Source organism: Molothrus aeneus, chromosome Z (assembly GCF_037042795.1).
Source record: "Molothrus aeneus isolate 106 chromosome Z, BPBGC_Maene_1.0, whole genome shotgun sequence".
Classification (NCBI taxonomy): Eukaryota; Metazoa; Chordata; class Aves; order Passeriformes; family Icteridae; genus Molothrus; species Molothrus aeneus.
In genome coordinates, this window is record NC_089680.1 from 23768909 (window position 1) to 23793926 (window position 25018).

The following is a 25018-nucleotide window of genomic DNA, read 5'->3' on the forward strand; positions in this document are numbered from 1 at the left end:
GTCTGGAACAGCATTTGTACTGATGGGAAAGATTGAGAGCTTGGACACAATGATAAATTTTGAGAATGTCTCTGGTAAGATTAGGAGGACAGAGCTATAAACATTGCTTAAATAAGCAATGCACCTGTGTAAAGTGTTAGGTGTATGCTTTGGTTTTGAAAAATTAAATTATGAAAACAAAAATCACCACAAAAGACCTGTGTTACATAAGGAAAAGACATTTTAAATGTTTTTGTTTATATTTACAGTTTGAGTAAACTAAAATCTGTTTTTTAGGGCATCCAAGATGGATCTCAAGTGTGCTCTGGAAGAATGTTCAATGGCACTGAACTTATTTCTAAACAATAAGTTCTCTGAAGCGCTGGAACTACTTCGTCCATGGTGAGATTCTGTTATTTCCTGAAGTTGTTGTAAACAGACAGTATTTAGTACCTGAAGATTAATTTAAAGTGTCTGAAGATAGTAGTTTTAATTTATTCTCTTTTTTTTCTGAAATTTCTCCATATTTGTGGTTTTTTAAAAATTAAAACCATCTCAAACATTGTTTATAAAGCACTGAATTGTGATGTTAGAGCTGATCACTCAAGCTGTCTGTCCTCACGCAGAGGAGAGAGGCTGGAGAGCAAGACCATATTCAATGCATCTTTGATCAAATAATTTGTACAATGAAACTGCTTTTGACAATAGAGGAAAGCTGGAGCAAAGCTCCAGAATAGTCTTTTGGTTATGTTTTATATTATGTTTGAGTCTGATGCTTATCTTTAAGCTCATCTTTTTATGTTCTGACTATTTTCCTTGTTCCCTTGTTGCCTTTCCTCCACTGAGAAGAAAAGGATGGCAGTGCAGATGTAGGGAATTAAAGAATATGGAGAAGTTCACAGGTGAAACCTGTCTTACCTGTGACTTCATGGGGAGGCAGTCTGAGTGGCTGATCTTTAGGACCGGGGTCTGAATCCCATCCACCATTCTTCTCTTGTCTGTGTCTGAAAGGAGCACGTGGTATTGAGGGATGTGTTGGCAAGAGGGATGTGTAGCCCATGTCAATAGAGTGGAGTAATGTTCTCTTACTAGTTTGGTGCTAGTAAGAATAGATTAAAGAGTGATGTGTTGGTTGATGTTGTATGAACAACCTCAAAGACAGCTTTAAATGAAACATCAGAAGGATGACACAGCTATCAAGTGTTTGCTTTTAGTGCTCTGGAGAGCACATGTGAGGAAGGCAGTAGGCCAGGAATATTATCTCTTAGAATTAGTTGTAGTTAAGCTCAGTGGAAGATGATATTACTGTTGGAATACCAGGATCTTTCTTGCTCCAAGGTCAGGGAGAATAAAACTCAGGAGACATTGTTTTTGAAGTCTCACCCTGAAGTTTATTTTCCTTATGTATTACGAACTCATGAGATGTGAGCTCTCTCTAACAAGTCGAGAAAGTGAGCTAAAATGATGTCTATTCAAGGCTATTTAAGTCCTAATTATCCAATAAACAGTTGTAGATTATATTCTCAGACCTGTTGCTTTCCTGCTTCATTCTTCTGTCTTTTCACAAATTAATACAAGTGTCTCTGCATTTAATTTTGTATTGCAATGTAAAATGTTGCTTAAATGCACAAGATTCATGTTTTCCCTAGGTCCAAAGATAGTATGTACCATGCACTTGGATACAGCACTATTTTAGTTATGCAAGCTGCAATGACCTTTGAACAGCAGGATATACAAATGGGAATTTCTACAATGAAGGATGCTTTGCAAACCTGCCAAAGGTGAGCCCAAGCAATCCCAACCATTATGAGATACTAAATCCAAAAAGTATTATTTGTGAAGTATCCCAGTTCTCTGTATGTTTTAAAAGCAGACTCTTGTCTGTATGAGAGTGGTCTAAATTTGTAAAAGTGGAGTAAGTCCCACTACATTTCTGGTGAAGATATTTTTCTACATGGTGATGTGGCAACAACAGACTTGTCCTGTGTGGGTATTAATAGCCACTACAGTTAGTTAAATGATTGTTTCACTGTGTAGACCTACACATAAACTGACATTTTTGAACTGTCTGAGCTATTGGCAGCTGTAACTTCTTGTTTTTCCAAAAGTTTCAAGGCCTATATTTTGAATTGTCCCCTCTCAGCATGAAAATATCTTAAAAAAGTTGTTTCCAAAGGTTGAACGAATAGTCTAATACAATTAAGCTTGTACTAAGGTTTCTGCTGAAAACCAAATAAGTTTTTTTTGTTGTTGTTACAAATGTGTTTAGATTACCTTAAAATTAATGATTTTACAGCAATTTCTGTTGCTCACATCAGAAATTACCTGGACTGTACATTTTGCTTTCTTTGAACAGCAAAAAAAAAACCTTAGAAAATGGGTTGTGAAAGCTAAAGTTTAAACAAATCTCTGAGAAAAATAGAAGTTATTTCTGCTTTGCTGGTTCTTCATATTGGTTAGTCTATTTTATCACAATTATTTCTCAAAAAATGATTGCCAAATATTAGTTTAGACATTTAACATCATCATCATCATCATCTTAGCCATGGCAAAAAAGAAATGAGAAAACATTATCAGATGCTGAAGAGAAGGGGTCAGCAGTTTCTGTATCTTTTTTGGATGTGCTATCAATTTGCAGTTTCATCTGAACTATGTTGTTTAGTGTGTCTGAAGATTAGATGTCCCTCTAGTCTAGACAGCTGCAGTACAGGATTTCATCTCTGCAGGATGTAAGCTTTAATTCATGAGTACTCTGATCTAGTCTGTCGCAAAACTCATAAAAATGCAAGAGAAAGGCAATTAAATGTTCAAAGTTGAAGAATTACCATAACTACATATGTCTTAATTGACTCTTTTCTTGTGTGCATTATGTTAATGTGTAGTGTTATAATCTTCTCAGGATCCCACAATTGTCAATGTGTAGTGTAAACAAAAATGATAAGCTAATAGCTAGTATTTATAATCAGTGACTCCTTGGCTTACAGAGTGCATTCATTTTCTGAATATAGCATTGTTTCTCTAGCTTCTTCATAATGCTGAGTTGTTGGTAATTTTTTGCCAAAAATTAATTTTTGGAATTAAAACGTGAGTTGAGATCTCTTGGAAGTAAAGTGTGCGATTGTTTTGGCATTTTATCTGGCATAAACCACCATAAAATACTGAAACATTTTTGTTGAAAACAGAGCTCCTTTTCATTTTTTCATTCTAATTTTGAGTGGATGTTTAAGAAACAGAAAAAAGCAATTCATAAAACTTTGAATTCCAGTTAAAGTGTCTTGCCCAGCATCAGCGACACCTCTGTAGCTAGTGAGTGGCAGTGGGGTTGAAGCTGTCATACATTTAACGTAGATTAATTGAAGTTGCAAGCATGCATTTAATGTTGGATAGGCTCTTTAGGCTAGAGGCATGCAAGTCTTTAGACTACTGAAAGAATTGAAACTGTTGACAAATGATCATTTTGCTAAGAATCTCTGTAAATTTTGGTTGGAAGTTTTTAAGAATTCCAGTTATTAAATTTAGGTTTGTGTTGAAATGTATGGCTTTCTTTTCTTCCATGCACAACCTATTTAGATTCAGAAAAAGAAGCACAGTGGTGGAATCCTTGTCCAATCTAGTTTCTAAACAGACAGTGGATCAGTTGACTGAAGGTAAGTAGTTAAATAATACAGTTAAAATAAAAAAGTGAAAAAAGCTCAAAACTACCCCTACCAATGTATACAAATATGCTTAACTCTGTGACTTTACTAGTGTCTTACAGTAATAAACATACAAATCATGTATATAATCTTTTCTAATTTGAATGCAAAGCTTCAGTGGAGAATTCAGGCTAATGGTTTTTTTTTGTCTCTGAGCATGCATGAATTAAGAAAGGAATGCCTTTCACAACACATTATAGGACTGAAGGGAAACTTCCTTTTTTTGACTTAAGAGAGCTCCCAAAAGTTTAAGAACCATTGATGCGGAGGAGTACATCCTTGTCATTAGTTGCATTGGAATCTGAATATATTAACAAGTTTTGTGCTTGTCTGTTTTGCCTTAAGGTGTTTTGGGAAATGGTATCAGTACATTGTTCATGGCTCTGAAAATGCTGATCTCCTATTTCTGATTCAGGCAGAGTCAAGTATGCATTTTTTTCTAACCTGGCACAAGAATCCTCTTTAATACTTGGACACATCAAACTCACCACGTATGCACTGTACATACAGCAGCCTTGTGCATGTGGCTGGTCTTGCAGCATGGGTGCAGAGCAACTTGTATCATGTGTGTTAAATCAAATGTACTGTAGTGCTGCATGAAGACAGAAAGTCTGCCTGAGGCTTTCAGTTTGTTAAGCATGACTTGGTGAAAACCTGTTCATAATGTCTTAGTGGATGTAGGAAAAGCTTGAACCTCTGTGAGGGTTACCATTCATTTACAGAAATTTCTTGTAAGACATTGGAAGGAGGCTTGAAAGACTGAGTTGCTGTGGGTTGTTAAGCTTAGAATCAATGAAAATTATAGGAGACCCATCTACCAGAATGTTAAGTAGCTTTTGCCATAGACTGAGGTCAGCTCTGACAATGTTTTGTCTGAGAAGAAGGGAAATAGAAGAATTCTGTTGGGATTTGTGTGTTACAGCTATTACTCAGCAGTTACTGAAATGGCAACAGCAGAATTTTGCTTTTTTTTTTTTTTCCTTTATTTTTTTTTCTTTCTTGTCTTGGCAGCATTTTGTTTGTTCCATTGACCCCAAGAAGACAGTATTGACAATGACATTGCTGATAGTAAATAACTTTTCTTTCTTATATAGAGGAAATGCATGCTGAAATCTGCTATGCTGAATGCTTATTACAGAAAGCCGCTCTCACCTTCGTACAGGTAAAGTCAATTTCTCAACAAAAGATGTGATGTTCAAACAAAAATTTTTTGCTATTGAATGTTATTTCATGGCAGCAATTGAAAGTATGGTAAATCTTGTGCTGCTCAGCAAAGTTGTCTCTTTCTTTGTATGAATAACCAAAGATGATATTCGGATACCAAGGTAGTATCCTAAGGTATAAACATACCACCTTTTAAACATACATCCTGTTTTATACAAAGTGGTATGTTTAAATGATTTGCATCACATTGGACAGTGTCCAGTGCCTGCATAAAAATATTTTCAAGTATGAGGAAGTGTATTGTTTGAAAGTGCAAGTCATTTTTTGCATGAATGGGTAGAATGTTTTCCAGCTAACAAAACTTCAGCTGATGTGTAATTTCCAATTCCGTGTTGCTGTGTGTGCACATGGTGTCAGGAATAATGCAGTAATGAATGCTTATAAAATGGGCATGCTTAGCATTGCTGAGGTAACAATTCAGCTCACAGAAAGATCTGGTATTTTATACTGTGTGGTGCTAGTGATTTAGGTTGTGATTCAGGCACTTCATGCTACAAAATTTTCAAATTCAATTTGAAACTTGATTCTTGAAAACAGGAGTTGTTCCTCATACTTTTTGAAGGTATGTGAGTGTTTGACAAGTGTTTATTAAATATATATTATAGATAATCTTTTCCAGTATAAATTATGAGAAAGAAGCGAGGCACATAGGGTACTAAGGTCAGATTAAGTTCCTTTGGCTTATGACTTATGAACTACTTGATTTGGCCAGAAGTGTCAGGAAATACTATTAATGGAATGCTAGTCTTTCCTGTAACTAGCTTGCTCCTTTACTAGCCATGTGGAAGCAACCCTCTTTATTTTTATTCAGTGGGTGGAGTCTGTTTTAACCATGAAAAGAATGTTGTTGAAGGAGGTGAGTTAGGACTGTATAAAATAATAAAAAAATTAGATGTATATTTTCTCTGAAACACCACATCTGTATTGCTTTTGATTGTAATACCCTGCTCTGCTGATTGCTGTGCTGCCTCATATTTTTCATCTTTGGCTGACCATGATTAGTGTTAGGATGATGATGATGATAACAAAAATGTAAACATTCAGAGGGAAATAGAATTCTTGTACTGAAACACTTGTATTTGGGTGTTCAGACTTGTAGACAAGAGAGATGAGGAGTTTTAAAATGGTAATCTTTTTATGGAAGCCAGAATTTCCTTTGGTTGATCATTCTGAGGCCTTTTTTTGTTGCTCTTTTCATTTTCCATGTTGCATCTACTGTTCCTAAGTATTTAAATTTGCATTTCTGAAATGCCAGCATCCTCCCCTTTTATTTGAATTCTAGGAGAAAACATTTCATCCTGTTGAACTGATATTTTGCTTTTCAGGAATTTAGTTTTGATGGCAAGTATATTGTGGCTTTGTTTTGGTTTTCCTAGAAGTTAGTAAGCACATAAATTGAATAACACAGGTAGTTTTGATCAGCAATAGAGTTTCATCTGTTTGAGGGATTTTTCAGTTTGTCTTCTGCCAGTTTCTGTACGGCTTCCTTGTGTATGTCAGAATTGCCATTTCCAAATATTTGAAACAGTTCCTGCAGCACCATCTGGTGGAGAGCTTTCTTGGTTCATTTAGATACATCACAAATTCTGCTATAATTAACACTTCGACTTTCTTTTTCACCTCTCTCTTCAGTTTTAAAATTTGTAATGTGCAACAAAGAAATGTTTCCCTGACAACTTAGAGCAAGTGTTAATGTCAGTCTTAGAGGTACATCTAGTGACTGAAAAACATTTTTAGTGTTTTCTACTACAACATAAACTTATAAATAAATGTATATGTAGCTGGAGGATTTTTATGTATGTGTTATGTGTAATATGAGCACACAATATTTTACAGTTAGATCTTTTTCTTCCAGGATGAAAATATGATCAACTTTATCAAAGGTGGCCTGAAAATTAGGACAAGTTACCAAATATACAAGTAAGCTATTAGAAAACACTTGACTTCAAAAGTAATATAAGCAGTTGGAGTGGCATTAATGCTCCCAAAACACAAAGGAATATTTTTGTATCCATCATAGTCATCAATCAGTAATTTCTATGTTGTGTTTCACCTTCCCTCCTTTTTTTCCTCCATCACAAGGGAATGTCATCAGGTGCTACAGACGACTCAGGGGAACAAAAGCAAAAATGAAACGTACTACCAGTTTGAAGGAGGAGTAAATCTTGGAATTGGAGCATTCAACTTGGTATGACTTCTTCTACAAAGAGGCGATTGGGTTATTCTGTAGGATTGTCTTTCTTTGTATATGTGCTACTGTAACTGATTTAACATTTACGCATTTGTAAAATAGAGATATGGGGTTTGGAGGTTTTATGCAATGTGAAACCAGCATTAGCTTCTGGCGTACATGCTTCCTGGGATGTTTCTATTAGTTTATTCTGAAAGGTTTAGTTCTCTGGGAATAACTAATACATCTATTTCTGAAGTGAAAAAGAAGCTGCATCTACCTGTGTGTAGCAGGATTTTTAAAGATGCTAATGCTGTGCTTACAAAATGCCTGGAGTGACTGTTTAATTTAACTCCCCCATGTATCCCATTCTTTTGCTTCAGTGACATACTCTAGATTCTCATAGATAATTATAGTTAGAAGAATGCATAGTAGTTTAGTGAGTTGGTGCAAAGGAAAATTGCCTTTTCTTTACAATTTGCTACAGTTACCTTTTCACATCTGTCATGGCAATGGTTAAAGTTGATTTCTGCCAGTATGTTAATTTCTGTATCATTCTAGATTGGAGATGGCCAATTTTAAGTATGGTCAGAAGAACTCAGGTTTATCTGCACCCGACTTTAAAATTCAAGCAACTGTGTTCATAAGTGTTCTTGCCTCTCCTATTCTTCATGGAGTACTCTCAGTAGGAGGCTTAACAGAAAAAGTGTCTGATGGGCAAAATGTATTAGGGTGAATGGAGCTTTCTAAAAACTGACCCTCAAGTTGACCTGCTTCTTAATGCTCATTGAAAAGGTGGTTATGAAATTTGTACATTTTCTGTCGTGTAGGATGTGGAGGATGCAGTTACAGAGGGAACAAAAATGCCTATAATAGAGGCCTAAAGGATGATAGCAACAGCTAGTATTTCTAAAACCATTATGCTCACTGATCTGCTGATTCAGTACTCCCACAGGAGGAACAAGTAGAGCCTCTGTGAGACCCCCAATAAAATGAAATAATAGTATAGGAACATGGTAGTTGTAGGTTGTGAGTCATACTAAAATAGATAAGACTTTCATTCTAAAAGACCCACAATTTACAAGCAATTTTAACCAGCTGAAGATAGAAAAATCTGTCATTATCTAAAGAAGCACAGCTGGACTCTGTCTGTTTTCATGCTGGATGGTTATCAGAATTCTGAGCATGCATGTTTACTTTCAAGTTCTTTCATGTTTTAATTTTTTACTAATGTAAAAAATTTTTATTAATTTTTTACTAATGTGTAATAGCATTTAACATAGTAGCTGGCCTTTTTGGTTCACATTTATAGCAATGTAACTTTTTTTTTTAAGTGTACATGTTTACAATTATCTTTTTATTTTTAAATGTATTTCAGATGCTGTCACTTTTACCAGGAAGGATCCTCCGACTTCTTGAATTTATTGGATTTTCTGGCAATAGGGTATTCAATTTGATACTTGCTTTTTCAAATTAATTTTTTCTCAGATAAAAGACTGGATGGATTTAATGCCATGTATTCTACAGTGAAAGTATAATATCAGTATTTTACTGTTGTTGAAAAGAGAAATGGGTTAGATGATACAGGCATAAAAGCACATATGGTGATACTCCACTCTTTAACATGCATGGGAAAGGACCAGTTTACTTAAGAGGAGATTTTGCCAATGCAACATCCTTTCCTTTTGCTGATCCTTAAGTAGGGGATATCAGCTTTTTTTCCTAGGTGATATAGTTGGAAATTGACATTCCTCACCAGTAACTGAGGGAAGAATCATATTTCTACATTTTCCACCCCAAATCCCAGCCCATTTCTTTGGGAAAAAAAAATTCTGAATATCATGTGTCATCCTGGACTCTAGGTACATCTTTCTCTCATGGATGACAAAAATATTTGTAATTTGTTTTGTAATTATTTTACAGCTCTTTAAAACTCATTTTGATGCCCATAAGAAATGAAAAACCTCAAGTAAGAAATTGTAATGAGGCGACCCACAGAACTGCACACAACTGAACTTCAAATTACTATAGCTGCAGTCACCATATGGTCTTATTGCTGTTAGATTGTCCACAATATGATTCTCCTGCTGTGAAATTAGACTTCAGTAGAGACCAGTTCATTCCGTTTCTTCCTCCATAAAACCTGGTTCTTGCTGAAGATCTTCCAAAATACACATTTTTCCCTGACTAAAAATGCAGTAAAGGCTGAAAGAAAAAGAATGATTTTGAAATATCATCACAATTTTTTTTTGTGTGGTGCTTGAATTCTCCTATAATTCATCAAGTTGCTATGCAATAAAACCGATCTGTTAATATTTGTTTTGAGGCAAAATTACATTTCTGGGGAGTCACTGCTTTTGATTAGGGAAGCTGTGAGCTCCGCACCCTTCAGATAGTCAAGATGTTATGTAATGGGTCTAAACAGAAACGTAAGGGAAGTCTCATGTGGTAAGATCTGCATAAGGCTCCATGAATCTGGATCTGTCTTTAGACACTGGTGTACCAGCAGGGGTAATATTTTGGTCAGAGCCTCAAAATAGTTGACTAATAGCTGACTTGATGGAAGAGAATTGAGGATAGCCAGGGTTTTCAGTGAAGGAAGACTCGCACCGACAAGTAGCACTGGAACAGTTGAGAGAGTTTTCCACCGAACGTAGATTGAAGGATGTTATTCTGAAAGGTTCAGAGTCAGAACACAGTGGGGAAGGGTTGTAGACCTGTGTGTCTGCATGGTTCATGTGGTGTTCCCATTTCACCAGAGCACTGAAATGCATGTTCTTATTAAGAGTTTGATTAGTCTTCTTCCTGAGTGCTATTAGCTGTGGCAGAAACTTTTTGGTAGAGGATTGTGTTGGATTTGAGATAAGTACTGAATTATGAAATACTTACATCTGAAAGGAAAACTGAATTTTCATTAGCCAGAAAAAAATTGATAGTAACTCTGTATACTTATAGTTAATTCTGCATGTGTTTGTGATATTTCTTAGGAGTTGGGCCTCTGCCAACTACGGGAAGGCGCATCTGGCAGCAGTTTGAGGGCCATTCTGTGTACTTTCACCCTGTTGGTTTATCATACTTACGTCTCCTTAATCCTTGGTGAGACCCACTGTGTAGCTTTTCAGTCATGCTACACCTTATGATAGTTATTGTGATTTATTTTTATAACAGAATTTCAAAATTGTGGCCAAGTAGGAGTTTGCTGTATACTTAATTATGATCTAAAATTAATATCCATGACAAAGCTGTGTCTGCAGAAATAGTGAGGGTAGATAGTGTTATACCAACATCTTGCTCCATTTGCAGGGCTGTCTCAACAGCAAAATATTGCAAAATATTGTTAAGTTCAGAAAAGTCATTATCCATAAATTAACATCAGATGTTGTGAAAACTATCTCCAGAAAAAAGCTATACAACCAGAACTAATTGTTTTTGCCATTTAGAGCTGGAAGTCATAATTAATTCTATATGCTTCTTTACCATATATTTTCTCATTCTTTAATATTTAAGTATTTTAGTACTTGTCCCTCAGGCTCATCAGGAAATTAAGGAGAACTTCATTTCTTCCAGTATCACTTGTATTTCATTACTGAGTTCAAAATTAGGAGAAGAGGCAGCTGAGGATGTTTTCCTGTCTTGCTAAAGCAATTAAAGGGATTTAAAAACATAACTAGGATCAGTAATGGAACAGTCTAAAAAATATTCCTATATTGTATGTAATTTTTTTCAATTTACAGACATTTAGTATTTTTAAATCACATAGTATCTTTGGGACAAGCATTTAGTTTATAGAAACACAATATGATGAAATAATTCTGCTTTCAAAGCTATCATCCATTGATCTATCAAATACAATGTGAAAACAAAATCTTAGTCTATGAAACTTGGATTCTTTTAAGTACATTGAGGTTGGTTTGTTACATTTTCTAGGTACAGGGGAAGCCAACCTTCAGGAAGCAGACAGTCTCCTCGAACCCTACCTCCTGAAATTTCCAAATGTGCGTATTTCTAATAAATTTTGTAACAGGAATGTATTTCCCTATGCTCAAACTCCTAACTGGTTTTTTTTCTCATCTCTTTTCAAGGGTTCCATTATTCTATTTTATGCTGCCAGAATAGATATACTGAAAGGAAATTTTGAAAAGGTAAATGATACTTTCTTTCTAAGATTTTTGTTTAGTGTTTAGCCTGAGGCAGAAAAACAATGAATTCATCTACATATCAGTTGGACTGATAAGTATGCTGTTATCCCTGTTCACATTCACTGTCAATGTTGATTCCAGCCCTCTCTCTAAGTGAGACTGAAGGGGAAGTTTATCTCATTTTACTTGTCAGGTGTTTTCCACCTGGGTGCTAGGTAAGAACTTGTCCTGTAATTAGACACTGCTCTCACATGGAGCTGTAATTGAGCCAGTTTTCATCATTCTTCCTTAACTACTCACTCATAGGCACAGTTGAGGTTCCAAGACTGCATAGCAGCCCAGCAAGAGTGGAAACAGATTCATCATCTCTGTTACTGGGAACTGATGTGGTGCTACACCTTCCAGCAGGACTGGCTTCAGGCATATCGGTATGCAGACCTGCTCAGCAAAGAGAGCAGGTGGTCTAAGGTAAATGGGCAGGTGGACATTGTTGTGGTATACCAGTGGTCTCTACAGTTAAAGTCAGTTTTAATTTTGCACAATAAGTGTAATGTTTGCCTTCCTGAGAAGCTCATGAACAAAGACACAATGGGACCAAACTATTTTAACTGTGTGGTTAAGGATGACTTTTTATTTCATGTTTTGAAGCAGCAGAACCATAAGCAGCAATGCTTTGGCCCATCCAAAAATGGAGGTGCTTACCCAAGTTGGGAGAAAGAAGAGGGATAGGAAAACTGTAAACTTTTCTCTCAAGTCAAATTCTAATATTCACTAGTAAAACTTGGCTAAAGAAACTGTGTTTGGTGTTTATAAACACACACATCTACCCATCAGATGCTTTTTGGCACAAAATGAGAAAGGCTGCTGGGAGCAGGATCTCACAAGAAAAGCTGGGCTATCAGATAACCTTTTCCTTATAAAACCTTTCAGGGTATGAACCAAGCACAATGTGCCAATAACCTTTTATGCATTATTATTATCTATTCCTCTATAGATTACTGTTTTATTTTCTTAATGAAAAAGGGTATACATCTAATTCTTGGCAAAAGAGGAAGAGAATAGTATATTCAACATGAAATGCAAGTGTCTTTAATAGAATTACGGATTTTTTTTCCTGCAAAACCCAGTTAAACATTCCTTGAATCAGTACCCAGATATTTCCTTCTGTTTTTTTCATGTCTCTACATGTAATAGATCATATAATAACAGTAATGGACTTTAGAACAGTTAAGTCATTTAACCTCATCTCTTTGACAGTGGTTTGCATAATAAATTCTCCTGTTTTTTGCAGGAGATACCTTTTAACTTTCTGACTAATATAAAAATATAAATACATTAAAAATAAACTTACAGCATAAATTCTGTGACAAAGGGAATACTAAACTTTTATAGTTATATCTGCCTGAGAATTATGGGAATACTTTGCTACAACAATTGGGTGAGAGATTTGAGTCTTTAATGTATTGATTAAACACAGAGAATTAGATGTGGTAATCTGTTGCTGTTTCTTTTTGAAATAGGCAATATACGTATTCCAGAAGGCCGCAATTCTGTGTATGCTTCCGGAGGATGATTTGAAGAGGACTGGTGAGGACATAGTGTCTTTATTCAGGTAAACTTTTATAAAGCAGCTGAATGTGTACTCTTTGTCCCCCCATGTCTTTATCTTGTGTGACTTACTTCTTGCTTATAACCATAAACTTTCAATTTTTCTCTTTTCCTTTAGCATTAGAATTGCTTTTATCAGCAAAGATAAATCCTGCAGCTCTGGTCTCCATGGTGTAAAAAAATTTTAAAATGTTATATTTAGGGGATAACAGTAAATCTTTCTAACTGAAATGAGATGAAAAAAAATACCAATAAAAAACTTTTTTTTTTTTTCCATTTTCCCTTCATGTAGACAAGTGGATGGTCTAAAACAGAGAATTGCAGGAAAATCTATCCCAACTGAGAAGTTTGCAGTAAGGAAAGCTCGACGCTATGCATGTCCTCAACCAGTGAAGCTGATATTACCTGCCTTGGTATTTGTTCTTGCTTTGTTTTCATCCTTTTCAAAGAGAAAAGAATCAGAATAGTTCATTATACAGGGAAGGAATAATATTGTCAGGTATTATATGGCTGCATTTTAAATTTTTTAAAGAAGTACTGCATTAATGCAATGTGATTTTGGTGAAAAGTATTAGAGACTGGATCATAGTACCAACCAACTAAGCAGCAGTCTGAAACAAGTGCCGTATTTTTCATGTGAAAAGTTCAGCATACAAAAAACTGCATTAATGTTCTTTAGGTTGGTAGGATTTTAGTCCTTGTCTTCTAGACTCATTAGGAAGTTAAAGAGTACTTTGGTACTTTCTGTTTTTCTTATGAAAATGAAGTGTGGTGGTTGGTTTTTGTTGTGGTTTTTTATTCCCCTTGTATTGAGTCTGATTAAAACAAGCAGAAGCTAAAGTAACTTTATGAATGCTATTCTAATTTCCTGTATTTTAACATCAGAGTCATTACTATTGCACAGTCCACTTCTATGTGCGCAGCAGTGATACTTTTCATATGTGTATGCTAAAATCTTTGTATGTGCATAATTTACCAACAACTGTGCATGAAAAACCTAATTTGAGAAGAAATTTCTTATGTTAGTGCTCATTGATATAGAAAGAAGAGTCCAAAGAAAATTAATCCTCTGGTTCTAAAATTCATTCTGTATTAAATTGCATGTAGAGGATTAAGTAAAATTTTTCTTGGGCTTGTACAGCAGAGTGCTTGTAAGTTGTGAGTATATATATATTTGATCTTGCTGTCAAATCCAGCATTCTGTTTTAATTTAGGAATATTTTCATCATGGACTAAGCATAACCAAACATAGTGTATGGTTTATTTCAGTAAGTATAAGTTGGACAGGACTACAGAACTGAAATAATCTAGCATGATGTAGTTGATGATGTTATTAACACTGTTTCAGACTTTGATACAACCAGATTTTTTCTCTGTCTGAAAATGTACATATTTACACTACAAATGCAAGTGGAAATTTTTCACCAATGTATTGTATCAGCTTCAGAATGACATTAGGCGTCATATTTCAGAGGTGTAATTTCAATTACAGTAGAACAAATGATACTCTAGTTTGTAATGACTGAGTAAAGATCTTGGCCAAGCTCCTTGTTGGTTAGCATTAACCCTCATTCTCCTCAAGTTTTACAATGTGATAATGTATCAAAACAAGCTTATTGCTTACTGTTGTATGGAGCCATCTGGGAAGATATGTTTCCAGGATTTGCCTTGATTTTTTCCAAGAAAATTTTGTAGAAATTATAGTAAAATCATATGTTGGATGTGCCTACTGGAATCACATTTTTATCCAGGAAGTTTTATCTACCTCCAGTTTTGCTCTGAACGGAAGGTAATTGTCTATCGATTAGAGCATTTAGAGCATGTTTCTGAGTGCTTACATAAGTATGCTGTATATACAAGAACACACTCAAATGCAAATTCCAGATTTGCCTATCATCCTTCAGAAAGAAACTACTTTTAGCTCCTTCTTTAGTTTAGGTGGCAGGGACCACAAGTTTAATCTAAAGCATCCGGTTTTGCTGATGTGTTATGTGGGTGATGGTAAACTGTCCTGATAAAATCTGTTCAGTTTAATTTCTGAAGATCTGTGAAAATACATGATAGTAGAATCCATTAAAAAGGCATCAAAACACTCAAATCTTAGAAACCCCGGTTAACTTTGTCAACACACATTCAATGTAATTTTTCCTTTACTATTCATAGATGTGTTGTACCAAAACAAGCTTTGGTAGTATATTATGTACTCAAAAATGTTCCACAACAGCCTTTTCAAAGGCACTCTTTAGTTAAATATTTATGCAATTCCATGAGTTTTTCTCACCTTTTTGTTTTGGTTGGCTGGTTGGTTTTGTTTTTTTTTAATCAGGAAATGATGTATGTCTGGAATGGATTTGCAATTGTGGGCAAAAGAGCCGACCTCACTGAAAACTTACTGGTAACAATTGAAAAAGAAGAAGCTGCTCTACAAAATGAAACTAGTAAGTGATCAATTAGGGTGGAATTAATAATCTTACAAGAAATGCTGATTTTTTTCTATGCTTTTGTCTTCTCATATTCTGCAAAGTAAGTGTTGGCTTTAACAATGTTCTAATTAAGTCAAAGTATAGAAGTTTTGGAGCCTCATGAAAGTTAGGAATGGTTCTTCAATATGTTCTTTATGCAGTGTGATTGATGCTGCAGACGACTACAGAAAACTCAGGGACGTGAGGTTATTAGTTACAGAACATAACTGGTCTAGCTTAGTTTTTTCTTGTGTTTGAGAGTGTTCTTGGACCATAATCTGCTAATATCTTAAATGTCTGAAAAATATTTTTTCTAAACCAATTTATATCACGCTTTATTATATAGGACGCATGCTGCATAGAATATGACAAAGTATAAAAGATTTGATGAAGTGCTATGCATGAATGAGTCGAGTTTTTTGTTTGCTTTCTGGAAAAATAAAACACATTTGCTAGTTGTAAAATTAAACATACTAAACGAATAAACTTTGACCATGGTTTTACATCTTGGAGTAATGTTTAGAGAATCAGCCCATAATTTACTCCTAAAAGAATTGAAATTAATTTATTACAACTGGTTTACTGCACAAGTACTTGATTTTTGTGAGATTTTATCAGGATGGTTCTTTTATCTGTTGTGTGAATTTTTGGGGAGAATTCTCTTTTGAGTTTTTCTAGAATAAATATTACCATTTTTCATGTGAATCTTTTTAAATGATAATTCATTAAAATAATTTTTATTGAACCCAGATTCTAGTCACACTTATGAACAATTTAGCGGTTTAGTGGTTATGTGGTTTAGTGGTTATGAACACTAAACCCTAAGTCACACTTATGAACAATTTAGTGGTTAAAACAGCAATTCTGAAACGTAATATATATCTAAGTATGATTTATAGTGTAAATTGAGGCGATGCATAAGAAATTATACAGGGACGTACAAGGAATTTATAATGGTCAAATCTGGATGATATAATAAACCAAATGAGAGTAACCTGCATGGCCATGTTTGAATGGGGTTCCTTTATTTTCTGTGTTGCCCTTCACTTTTCTGCAGAATCAATTGTGTGCCTTCTAAATCTCAAGTGTTTTCCTTTTTTCTTGTAATATTAAAAAAGTGTAGTGATATGCAAGATACTTGCAAATAAAGTAATTCCCATGAGTTCCACATGGAGGGTTCTAACAGAACCTGTTGGAAATCCAGTGCTTTATTGTGCAGTGATTTGTACTAGAAGTGCTCATCTATTGTAACAGTGAAGTAAATTTTCCTATCGAATCTCTGAGGAAAGACGTACAAAGTACCAAAACTAAAGCAATGGAGATAAAATCACTGTGTTTTTTCTTATGGAAATTCACTGTTTGCAAATAGGATATAGTCTGGAAGTGTATATACTTTCTGTGTTGTTTTCTTAGTAATAACTTCAGTCAAATGTAATTTTATTCTGGATTTCATATATGTGATTTTGATCTGCTTTTAAAGATATGGATTCAGTGAAAATAAAGAGTTGCTACTGAATTCCAAAAAAAAAAAAAAATTAAGGCTGCTGACAGAGTATGACAAGGTTACAATATAATTTTAATAGACCATTTTTAGTGGTAGTAATATCAAAGGATTGCTAAGGTGCTGTGAGAAGGGTGTTGATTATACACAAAGGTCATTTTGGGATTGAGACTTCACGGAACTGCTTTTACTTCATTTGTTTCACATGAACAGGCGCGGCATGGAATCTCTCAAGGACTGAAAGTAATTTTATGTTGTATAGAGCTGAAAATAAACATGGTAGAAGGAACAAATAGAGGACATTAGAGATGGTGTTTTTATTTTGTTTTCCACAGGATTTCTGGGAATCTTTTTTTTTTTCATATGCAATATATAAAACCAGATTATTTAACTTCAAGAAAAAATCATTTTTTGCTTGTTTTTTTATCCTGGTATTGATATATCCTTTGGTGTAGACCACTGCAGCTGCAAAGATGGTTCTCCCAATTTATTGCAAGGTTATCTGTGTTAAATTGGCCTGTGCATTTGTTATTTGTGCATTTAGTGTTAATGTTTTAGCTTCTATTCTTTTGGGAAATTAGAGTACTAGTTGAAGTTTTTAAAGACTGGTGAGCCCTAACTGACATCAGTGCATGCCCCCAGTTATTTCAATGAATGAGTCCTTCAGGAGACAGTCACAGAGTCCAACACCCTAGCCTAGCAGAACAGGCTAGAGAGAATGCTAACTACTCATGCGCTGCACTTCTGCTGTCCCTAAAAGCGCAGTCTGTCAGCTACAATCTATCAAGACTTTCTGGGTTTAAACATAGACAGAAATAAGGCTGAACATGATGGCGCAAAGCACTTTGTGGAGTCCAAAAATGCATTAGTCTTGCATGTTTCAGAACTGTTTATGTAGGATTTCTTTGGCAGACTATTAAGGAAAAAAATTAATGTGACCTTAGAGAGCTGGTAATTAGTTGTAAACAACATGATCTGAAGGGAGAGTGTTTTACTTCCTGAATTGTTAATGTATGTGGTGCCATCTGTCTATCCATATGTGTTTTCTTTCCTTTTTTTCCTTCCATGTACCCAGCAAATGCTACAAACTAAGGGAACTAAAAAGGATCACACTTGTTAAGTAAATTTTGAATTGAGTCAAACACCCTCTTTCATCTGATATTTTTAGCTCTATTGAACATAAGACTTTCAATAAAGTTTTTCAAATATTATACACTATTACTTATTTTCAAATATTTTTCAAATATTATGCACTACTTCTGAGACCTCTCAAACATTAGAGATGATAAAAATATTAGTAAACATTGTTTCTTGAATTTGTACCGCAAAATGATGCTTTTGAAGAATTCTGTAAGAGAGTCATGGTGTGGTTTTACAGGTTTTTTAATGCTACTGATGCTACTGGAGGTCTGCCAGTGCTCTGTTACAGGGGAAGCTGTTAAGATAATATGATGGTTCCTGTCTCACTGTAGTTTTAGCTATAAAGAAGTAAGAAGTCTTTAAGTAAGGCAAGTAAGAAATCTTTAATTAATGAGTATTTATGTAATGTAATATATTTAATTATTGACTGTTTAATCTTTAGTTAATGAAGTTTATGCCCATTTGTTGGATGTTTCAATTTCTTATTTCTTCTTTGCCTTCTTTTAAGAGAAAGATACAGATGTCATGGATGCATCTTCTTTAGTAAACAGTATTTTAAACCATGCCTGAAGGATATGTACATTTTGAGGTATAGAACATAAGAAGCAACATCCTGCGTCTGAATATATATTCCCTATTGAAAATCTAATTTTCCTTTTCATGATGTCTTCAAATTGTTTGACATATCTCACTTTTACTCTTAGATCACAGTGAATACTATGTGGATGATGTGTGCATGTTGCAGCTACTGAAAGGCCTCTGTCTGAAACACTTGGGAAGACTCATGCAAGCTGAATTATGTTTCAGTAAAGTAATTCAAAGGTAAAAAAAATAACAGAAATAGATTTTCTAGTTTTTGGTGACATTTCTGATACTCCTGTTGCAGCTGTCATGCTAGAATTTTGACTAATTAAACATCATGTTAAGGACCTGCAATTAAAACACCTCTGAAAATAGAAAACCAGAAGACTTTGCATGTATTTTTCTATAGCAATTTAACGCCTACTGTAGCTTTATATATGTGGTGTTTGAGGCTAAATAAATCAAACTGTCGGGTCATATCCAAATACATTTGGAATTGTATTTGCAGAGCTACCTGTAAGTAATGACAATACAGATAGGTTTAGTGTTTGTTTGGCTTATTTTTTAAATTCAGTATTTAGTAGTTAATGCTTCAGTTCAGTAATTAATGCTTCCCCATGTAGATGAGAAGTTGTTGTTACATGTGTCAGTTGAAGACTGGTTTCTCCTGTGCTGTGGATTTTCAGGTGTCAGCTCCATACCAGTTGTAAGAGCTTTTCTATATAAAACATGAGTCCAGTACTGGTTGTAGTTGAAAATGTCTTGTAAGTTTTTAGGTATTTGGGCTGAAGAAGCATATTTACATGTGCAATGTTTCTAACAAATTATTTAGAAAAATGAATAATACAGTTTGTTACTGAGTTATTGTTAATGTGTTTTAGTTCTCTTGCCATCTTGTTTTCTCTTACCGTTTCTAAGGTCCCATGTGAGTTTAGTTAAGCACATTGCGAGTTACAGGGCAGAGGGCTTTGGTTGGTTGCAAGTTAAAGGAACACTATTTCTGAAATATCTTTTTCCAAAGGGAGTTGGCAATTGGCAGGCTTTTATAGCTGAGGTATTAAAAAAAAAAAAACTAAAGACAACAGTTCTTCATAAAGTGTATGTTTTGCCTGGGTGAGGGTAAAAGTTTTCTGGTGCATGGAGTACTTACATTTTGTTCAACTTTATTTTCTACATGTTTAGGGCGCTATGGTGCTTCAAGACTGTTTATCAATGTGTACAGAATTAACCAGTAAAAAAGGCTTCAGAATCTTTTTTCTGGCTATGTGCTGTTACAGACAGTGATTGCTTTTAAAGTTAACTGGTCACTTAAAATAGGGTTGTAAGTAACCATTTTTGTATTTTTCTGGTTTTCTAGTGAGAAGCAAATAAAATATGATAGCTACTTGGTGCCATTCACGCTGTATGAATTGGGTCTTCTGTACAAACAGCAGGATGAGACAGAAAAAGCAATAAGATACATAGAAACAGCAAAGTAAGTGGATTTTTTTATCACCTTGTAAATTAAGAATAACTGTGTATTTGCAGCATTGAGGACACTTGTTTTTTTCTTCCTGACAGCTTCCTTGCAAAATCCAAGTAATTATAAATCTCTGTTCTTGATTTGCAGGACTTGTCCATTATAGTTGAATTTTGCAGTTTCATGAAACTGTCCTTCAGACACAGTGGAGTAGACAGATTCAAATAAGACACAGTTTGAAGGGAAAATGTTTATTTCTTGTATGGGCTTCAGAGATGCTGAGGGTCCACTGCATGCATGGGATGAAGCTGGAGAGTCCAGGGAAGGGATATGCACCATTCTGTCCTAGAGGGAAGCTGTGGGAATTAAATCAGTTCCACTAAAGATGTTCATAAGAGAGGTCAAAAGCCACTACACCTGTCTGACTGCACCCCTTTTTCCTTTCACATGGTGTTGCAGAAGACCAGTTGAGAGTTTAATGTACTGTAGAGCAGCATATTTGCATCATCTGTAGATTGTAGTGTAAGATAGAATGTCTCTTGTGTTAATGGAGAAGTAGCCCAGTCTTGCAATAGTGTCCCCTCATGGGTTTTTTTTGCTTGTTTGTTTGTTTTGGGGGGATGGGATTTACAGAATATGATTTCTGTACATATGATGTTTATTACTCTGGCTGAATTGTGTTCTGAGTCGAAGCCTACATTTTCTACTAATACCCTTTTCTGTAGTTAGAAAAGACTTTGGCTTGTCTTTTCACAGCAAATTTTAGTATTTGGGAGGTCTGTTAAAAGGATCAAAATAAGTGAAAGAGATGCTAAGACATGGATTCAGTTTATGAGGACATTTAATTTTAGTATTGGTCTACGTTTTCTTCACTTAATTTGTGGATGTAGTTTTAAATATCTCATAACTCCTCTTTGTGTCAGTCTCCGCTTCCTGTTGAAGGAATAAAGATTGTTAACTTACAAACATCGGAAGTTTAAACAATTCAATCCAAACATCTTTTTCTTAAAATAAGTTGTCTGTTTTGCAGAAACAACTACAAGGAATACTCTATGGAGTCCAGGTTGCACTTCAGAATTCATGCAGCACTTGACAGCTTGAAGGTGTCACCTGCTTCAACACCTTGAATGAGAAGGGATGCTTTTCATGCATACAATAAATAGCCTACACAATCTTTTTTTTAATCATAGAGAAGAACATAATGATTGTTTTCTGTCACTTCTGATTTGATGTCATTCTTTAAGACTTTTCTGTATAGCGCCTATACTGTACCTACATGCTGTTAAAGAAGACCTTATATTTTGTTGATAAAAATAATTTAATATTTGACTTGAATGGGGGATATTTTTAAAAAAAAGGTGATGGTGCAATAAAGTTTAATGAAAATACTTTATTTTTTTTATATAAGAACAGATGCAGGTTATGCAGTGGAACTGGTGATAATTTCTGCATTTTTTGAAAGTTTTATTTTCTGCAGTGCACTTGAGACTCTTTTCTCCTCTGGAACAAAAATGCAATGTCTGCAGATAACCTTACCCACATTTTTTTCCGTAACATATTCTGAAATTTGTGTTCCAGAGGAAAGAATTAGTAATTTTTGACTTAATTTTATTTTGGGAACAAAATTAAACTGTGTGAAGTGCAATATTTTTACTCTGTCAGATGAAGCTAAGCAGGGCTACAGTTATAATGTCTTTGCAGGTCTGTTTCAGTCAAAAGAAATGCATATTAGGAGATATTTTTCACTTGTAGAAAAGCAGAGCTACAAAGGATGTTATGTCCTTGTTCTAAAGTAGTCTTAAGTTGATCCTGACAGATTTATTTCACCTGTTTAACAAAAAAGCACTGAGAACAGTCATTTTGGAACTTACACAGGATGTCTTTCCCAGTGAGAAAAGACTGGGAAATTTTGCCTGATGTCTACTCCAAATAGTTCTTGACACAACTGAAACTGATTGTTTCCCATCTTCCCTGTCATGGATCTGGAGAAAGGATTGTTCTTTCCCTTTTTAAAGCGATCATTTAGTATTTGTAGACTAGCACCCTAGTTGGTTTTCTCTGTTCTTGGATCCCAGCCAAAGTAAATAAAATATTGGTGGATTTGTGTATTTTCCTAATAACAAGTTAGAATTCATATTAACAGAAGTTGATTGTGCATCAAGAATCCACTTTTAATCTTGCTGTTAAGAAAATGTGCATATTCTAGTCTAATTTCTACCAAAAATGTGCAGTAAAATTGAGATAATTATAAGTGCATTTTTCCTTTCATGCTTCTATGCAAACAGCAGTATGAAATTGAATTTCCCATTTATTTACACAGATTCTATCTGTCTGTTCTTAAAAATAAAAATATATCTCTTTTTTAAGTATACACCCAATAACTCTTCTTTCACTAGCTATTGCGAAACTTGCCATTTCCATATTTTATCCATGTCTCGTATGTTTACTTCTGCACAGTAAATTCATAGTACCTGTGCTCATGTATGTGATTCGCTGCCCTTAACTACCACCCAAACAAAATCAGGACGAAAGAAATAGGTGAAGAATGTGTCCTCAGTAAATGAGTAAGTGAAATTTCTAATTAAACCTTCAATATGATCTATAGAAGTTCTTCTCAGGTTACTGAGAACACAGCTTTCTTCTATGACTTATAAATAATGGGGTCATTTAATTGCTTATAATTCTGTAATAGAGTGGTATATTTACAGGAGAAGTAAGAGTTTAAAAATATTAGCTAAATAAACATAATGGGTCTTTCAAAATGGAAACCTGATCCAAAGTCTTTCTTTGTTGGTTGGAATGTGTGCCTATTGTACATGTGTAACTTACTATGTTAAATTATACACATGTAAATTTGAAGCTTAAATGCCCAAGACACTGAATTACTGATAATGTATGCATGTTTATTTTCATATATATTCAGTTGACTGTAGCTAAACCTCAAAACAGAGATTAGCATATGCTGTCAAATGACTTCTCTAAAGATTTACCCATTTATATATATCTGATTGTAGTGAGCATAAACTCATGTATTTTCAGAAAATACTTTTGATGCATCTGTGGGCATTATATGTTCAATTTAGGATTATTTTAGTTTAATCTGATTATTGAATTGGGGTCTGCTTTATTTTTCTGTAGAAGGTGATGGGAAAAATTACCAGTAAAACTTCTGTAATTTGTGTTCCAAACAGTACTTCATTTCAGGAGAGTTATAACTGGGACTACAGACTCTCTGGGCGGAGCATGATGTAGTCTCTGATCTCTTGTTTTTGTGGGGAGTGTCTTACAGCTAATATTTTAGGGGTGATTTGAGATAGAAATCAAAACTAACAAAAAATGAACAATGATCTTCATTAGAAACTGATTTTTTCAAAGTTTAGTACAAAGCTTCAAGAAGCAGTGTACTTTTTCCATGGGTGATATTACTGACTGAAGAGACATGCTTATGCACAGAAATTTCCAGTACCCTCTGTAGTGTTTTGAGGACCCAATATTAAGTGCTATTTAGAGCTTGCCTCCTTTCTGTGCTGCTGTTCCAGACTTGGCTAGAAAGATTGACTGATCAGAATTCTTACTTTAAGCTTTATTCTGAACATTTTTTTTCCAAGTTATTAACAGCGGACATACAAATGTGTGAGAGTGATTTGTTACCCTTCAGTTAAGGTTGGTCTCCACAGAGCTGCAAGAGATGCTTAGGTTTCCAAATGCTGCAGAAAAGTGCATGTTTCCTTGACACAATGCATCTGTGATGCAGTAGTATTTACGACATTATGCCTGAGTTAAGCGATTCCTGTCTAAGTGTTCATACAAAGGGTCTGTGACTTTTAAAATTTTTTTTTAATCTGCTGTATTCTGTACTCGGCCTTAAATACAGCTCTGATTTAGTCTTAACTGCTGTTTATAATACTCACTGCACATGCTCATCCTCCATGGGAATTTTGACTATTGTGCTGAGACTTAACTAAACAAAGCTGATCATTTACCTATGATGCTATAGCCTCTCTTGATAATAGTAGGAATTATAATATATACAAGAGCAAATTTAACTTGTTAGTTTAAGCAAGAAAGGCTGATCTTACAGTTACATTATGACAAAAGGTTATCTATAGTTCTTTCCGATAATAGATTTTTTTTTTAAGGTAAGCAATAATAAATTAGCCTGGTTATAGGACAAAGCTTCTCTTTGATTAAGAATTGCCTACTTAGAAACTATTACAAAAAACTTCATATCTGTGCATATCAATCAATTATTAATCTGTTGAAACATCATTGTACTATGGTTTGTAAGTCTTTATTCATCAGAATAAAGAATGAATTTCTGTTTTTAAAAAAAATTGAAAGCAAAATATATGTTAAAGCTGATGCAAGATTGTTATATATCTGTTCTTATACACATGGGATAGCAGCTGTATGTAGCACTTTATGGCCATAGAAATGTATAACAATCAGATCTTTTTACGTTTCTAAAACACCTTGCAATGTAATGTATAAAACAAGTAATTTCTTCTTACAAATTCAACTTAGACTTTGCGGTTATTTTATTACTAATCCTAATGTTTCATGTCCTTTGTTTCTGTGTATTCTTACACTGCCTAGTGCAACAAAGAATGTTTGTATTTCCCCTGGTGCTGCAGTCTCTTTGCTTCTAATCTACTAAGGTTTGCACATGTATCTTATCTGGTACTTGATGAGTAAACAATGAGGGAGGAAAAACAGAAAATGAGGAATGAAGTATCTTCTGGTTTAAAGAACATGTAGAAATGTTCATTATTATGGACTGGATTTACTCTTCAGAGGAATAAATCACATATGCTTGTGCTACCAAGTGCTAAATTTGGCACTGTATTTTAGTTGTACGTCAAGAACCTCCAGATGAGATTTACCAAAGCATTATCATCAAATAAGGCCTGATCTCTAATTTATAAATGCTACCTTAAGCATAGAGCTCTTATACAACCAGTCCAGACTGAGAGGTTGCATAAAGCTGTCAAGGTCTGTTGAGTGAATAAAGGGTCTTTTAAATGTAGATTGCAAATAGAAAATAAGCTGCAGGGTTTCT

The 25018-nt window shown here is 34.6% G+C and overlaps 1 protein-coding gene across 1 annotated transcript; it reads left to right on the forward strand.

The window, feature by feature from the left end:
- Positions 1 to 283: 283 nt before the first annotated feature.
- Positions 284 to 24586, forward strand: TTC39B (tetratricopeptide repeat domain 39B). The gene is made up of 17 exons (XM_066569583.1): positions 284 to 381; positions 1629 to 1760; positions 3550 to 3626; positions 4769 to 4836; positions 6754 to 6818; positions 6981 to 7086; positions 8447 to 8512; positions 10056 to 10164; positions 10996 to 11063; positions 11151 to 11210; positions 11514 to 11675; positions 12728 to 12819; positions 13108 to 13228; positions 15142 to 15253; positions 18623 to 18740; positions 19858 to 19974; positions 20990 to 24586. The coding sequence occupies exons 1-17, from the start codon at positions 287 to 289 to the stop codon at positions 21084 to 21086; spliced, it is 1665 nt and encodes a 554-aa protein (XP_066425680.1). The 5' UTR covers positions 284 to 286; the 3' UTR covers positions 21087 to 24586.
- Positions 24587 to 25018: the final 432 nt, after the last annotated feature.

What these genes read in the sequence shown, in the direction of transcription:
- TTC39B (XM_066569583.1), top strand. Translation starts at nt 287, where the DNA reads ATGGATCTCAAGTGTGCTCTGGAAGAATGTTCAATGGCACTGAACTTA. An exon ending in AGTGGATCAGTTGACTGAAG is followed by an intron (nt 3,627 to 4,768) that starts GTAAGTAGTTAA and finishes TTTCTTATATAG; the next exon opens with AGGAAATGCATGCTGAAATC. An exon ending in TGAAAGGAAATTTTGAAAAG is followed by an intron (nt 11,211 to 11,513) that starts GTAAATGATACT and finishes ACTCACTCATAG; the next exon opens with GCACAGTTGAGGTTCCAAGA.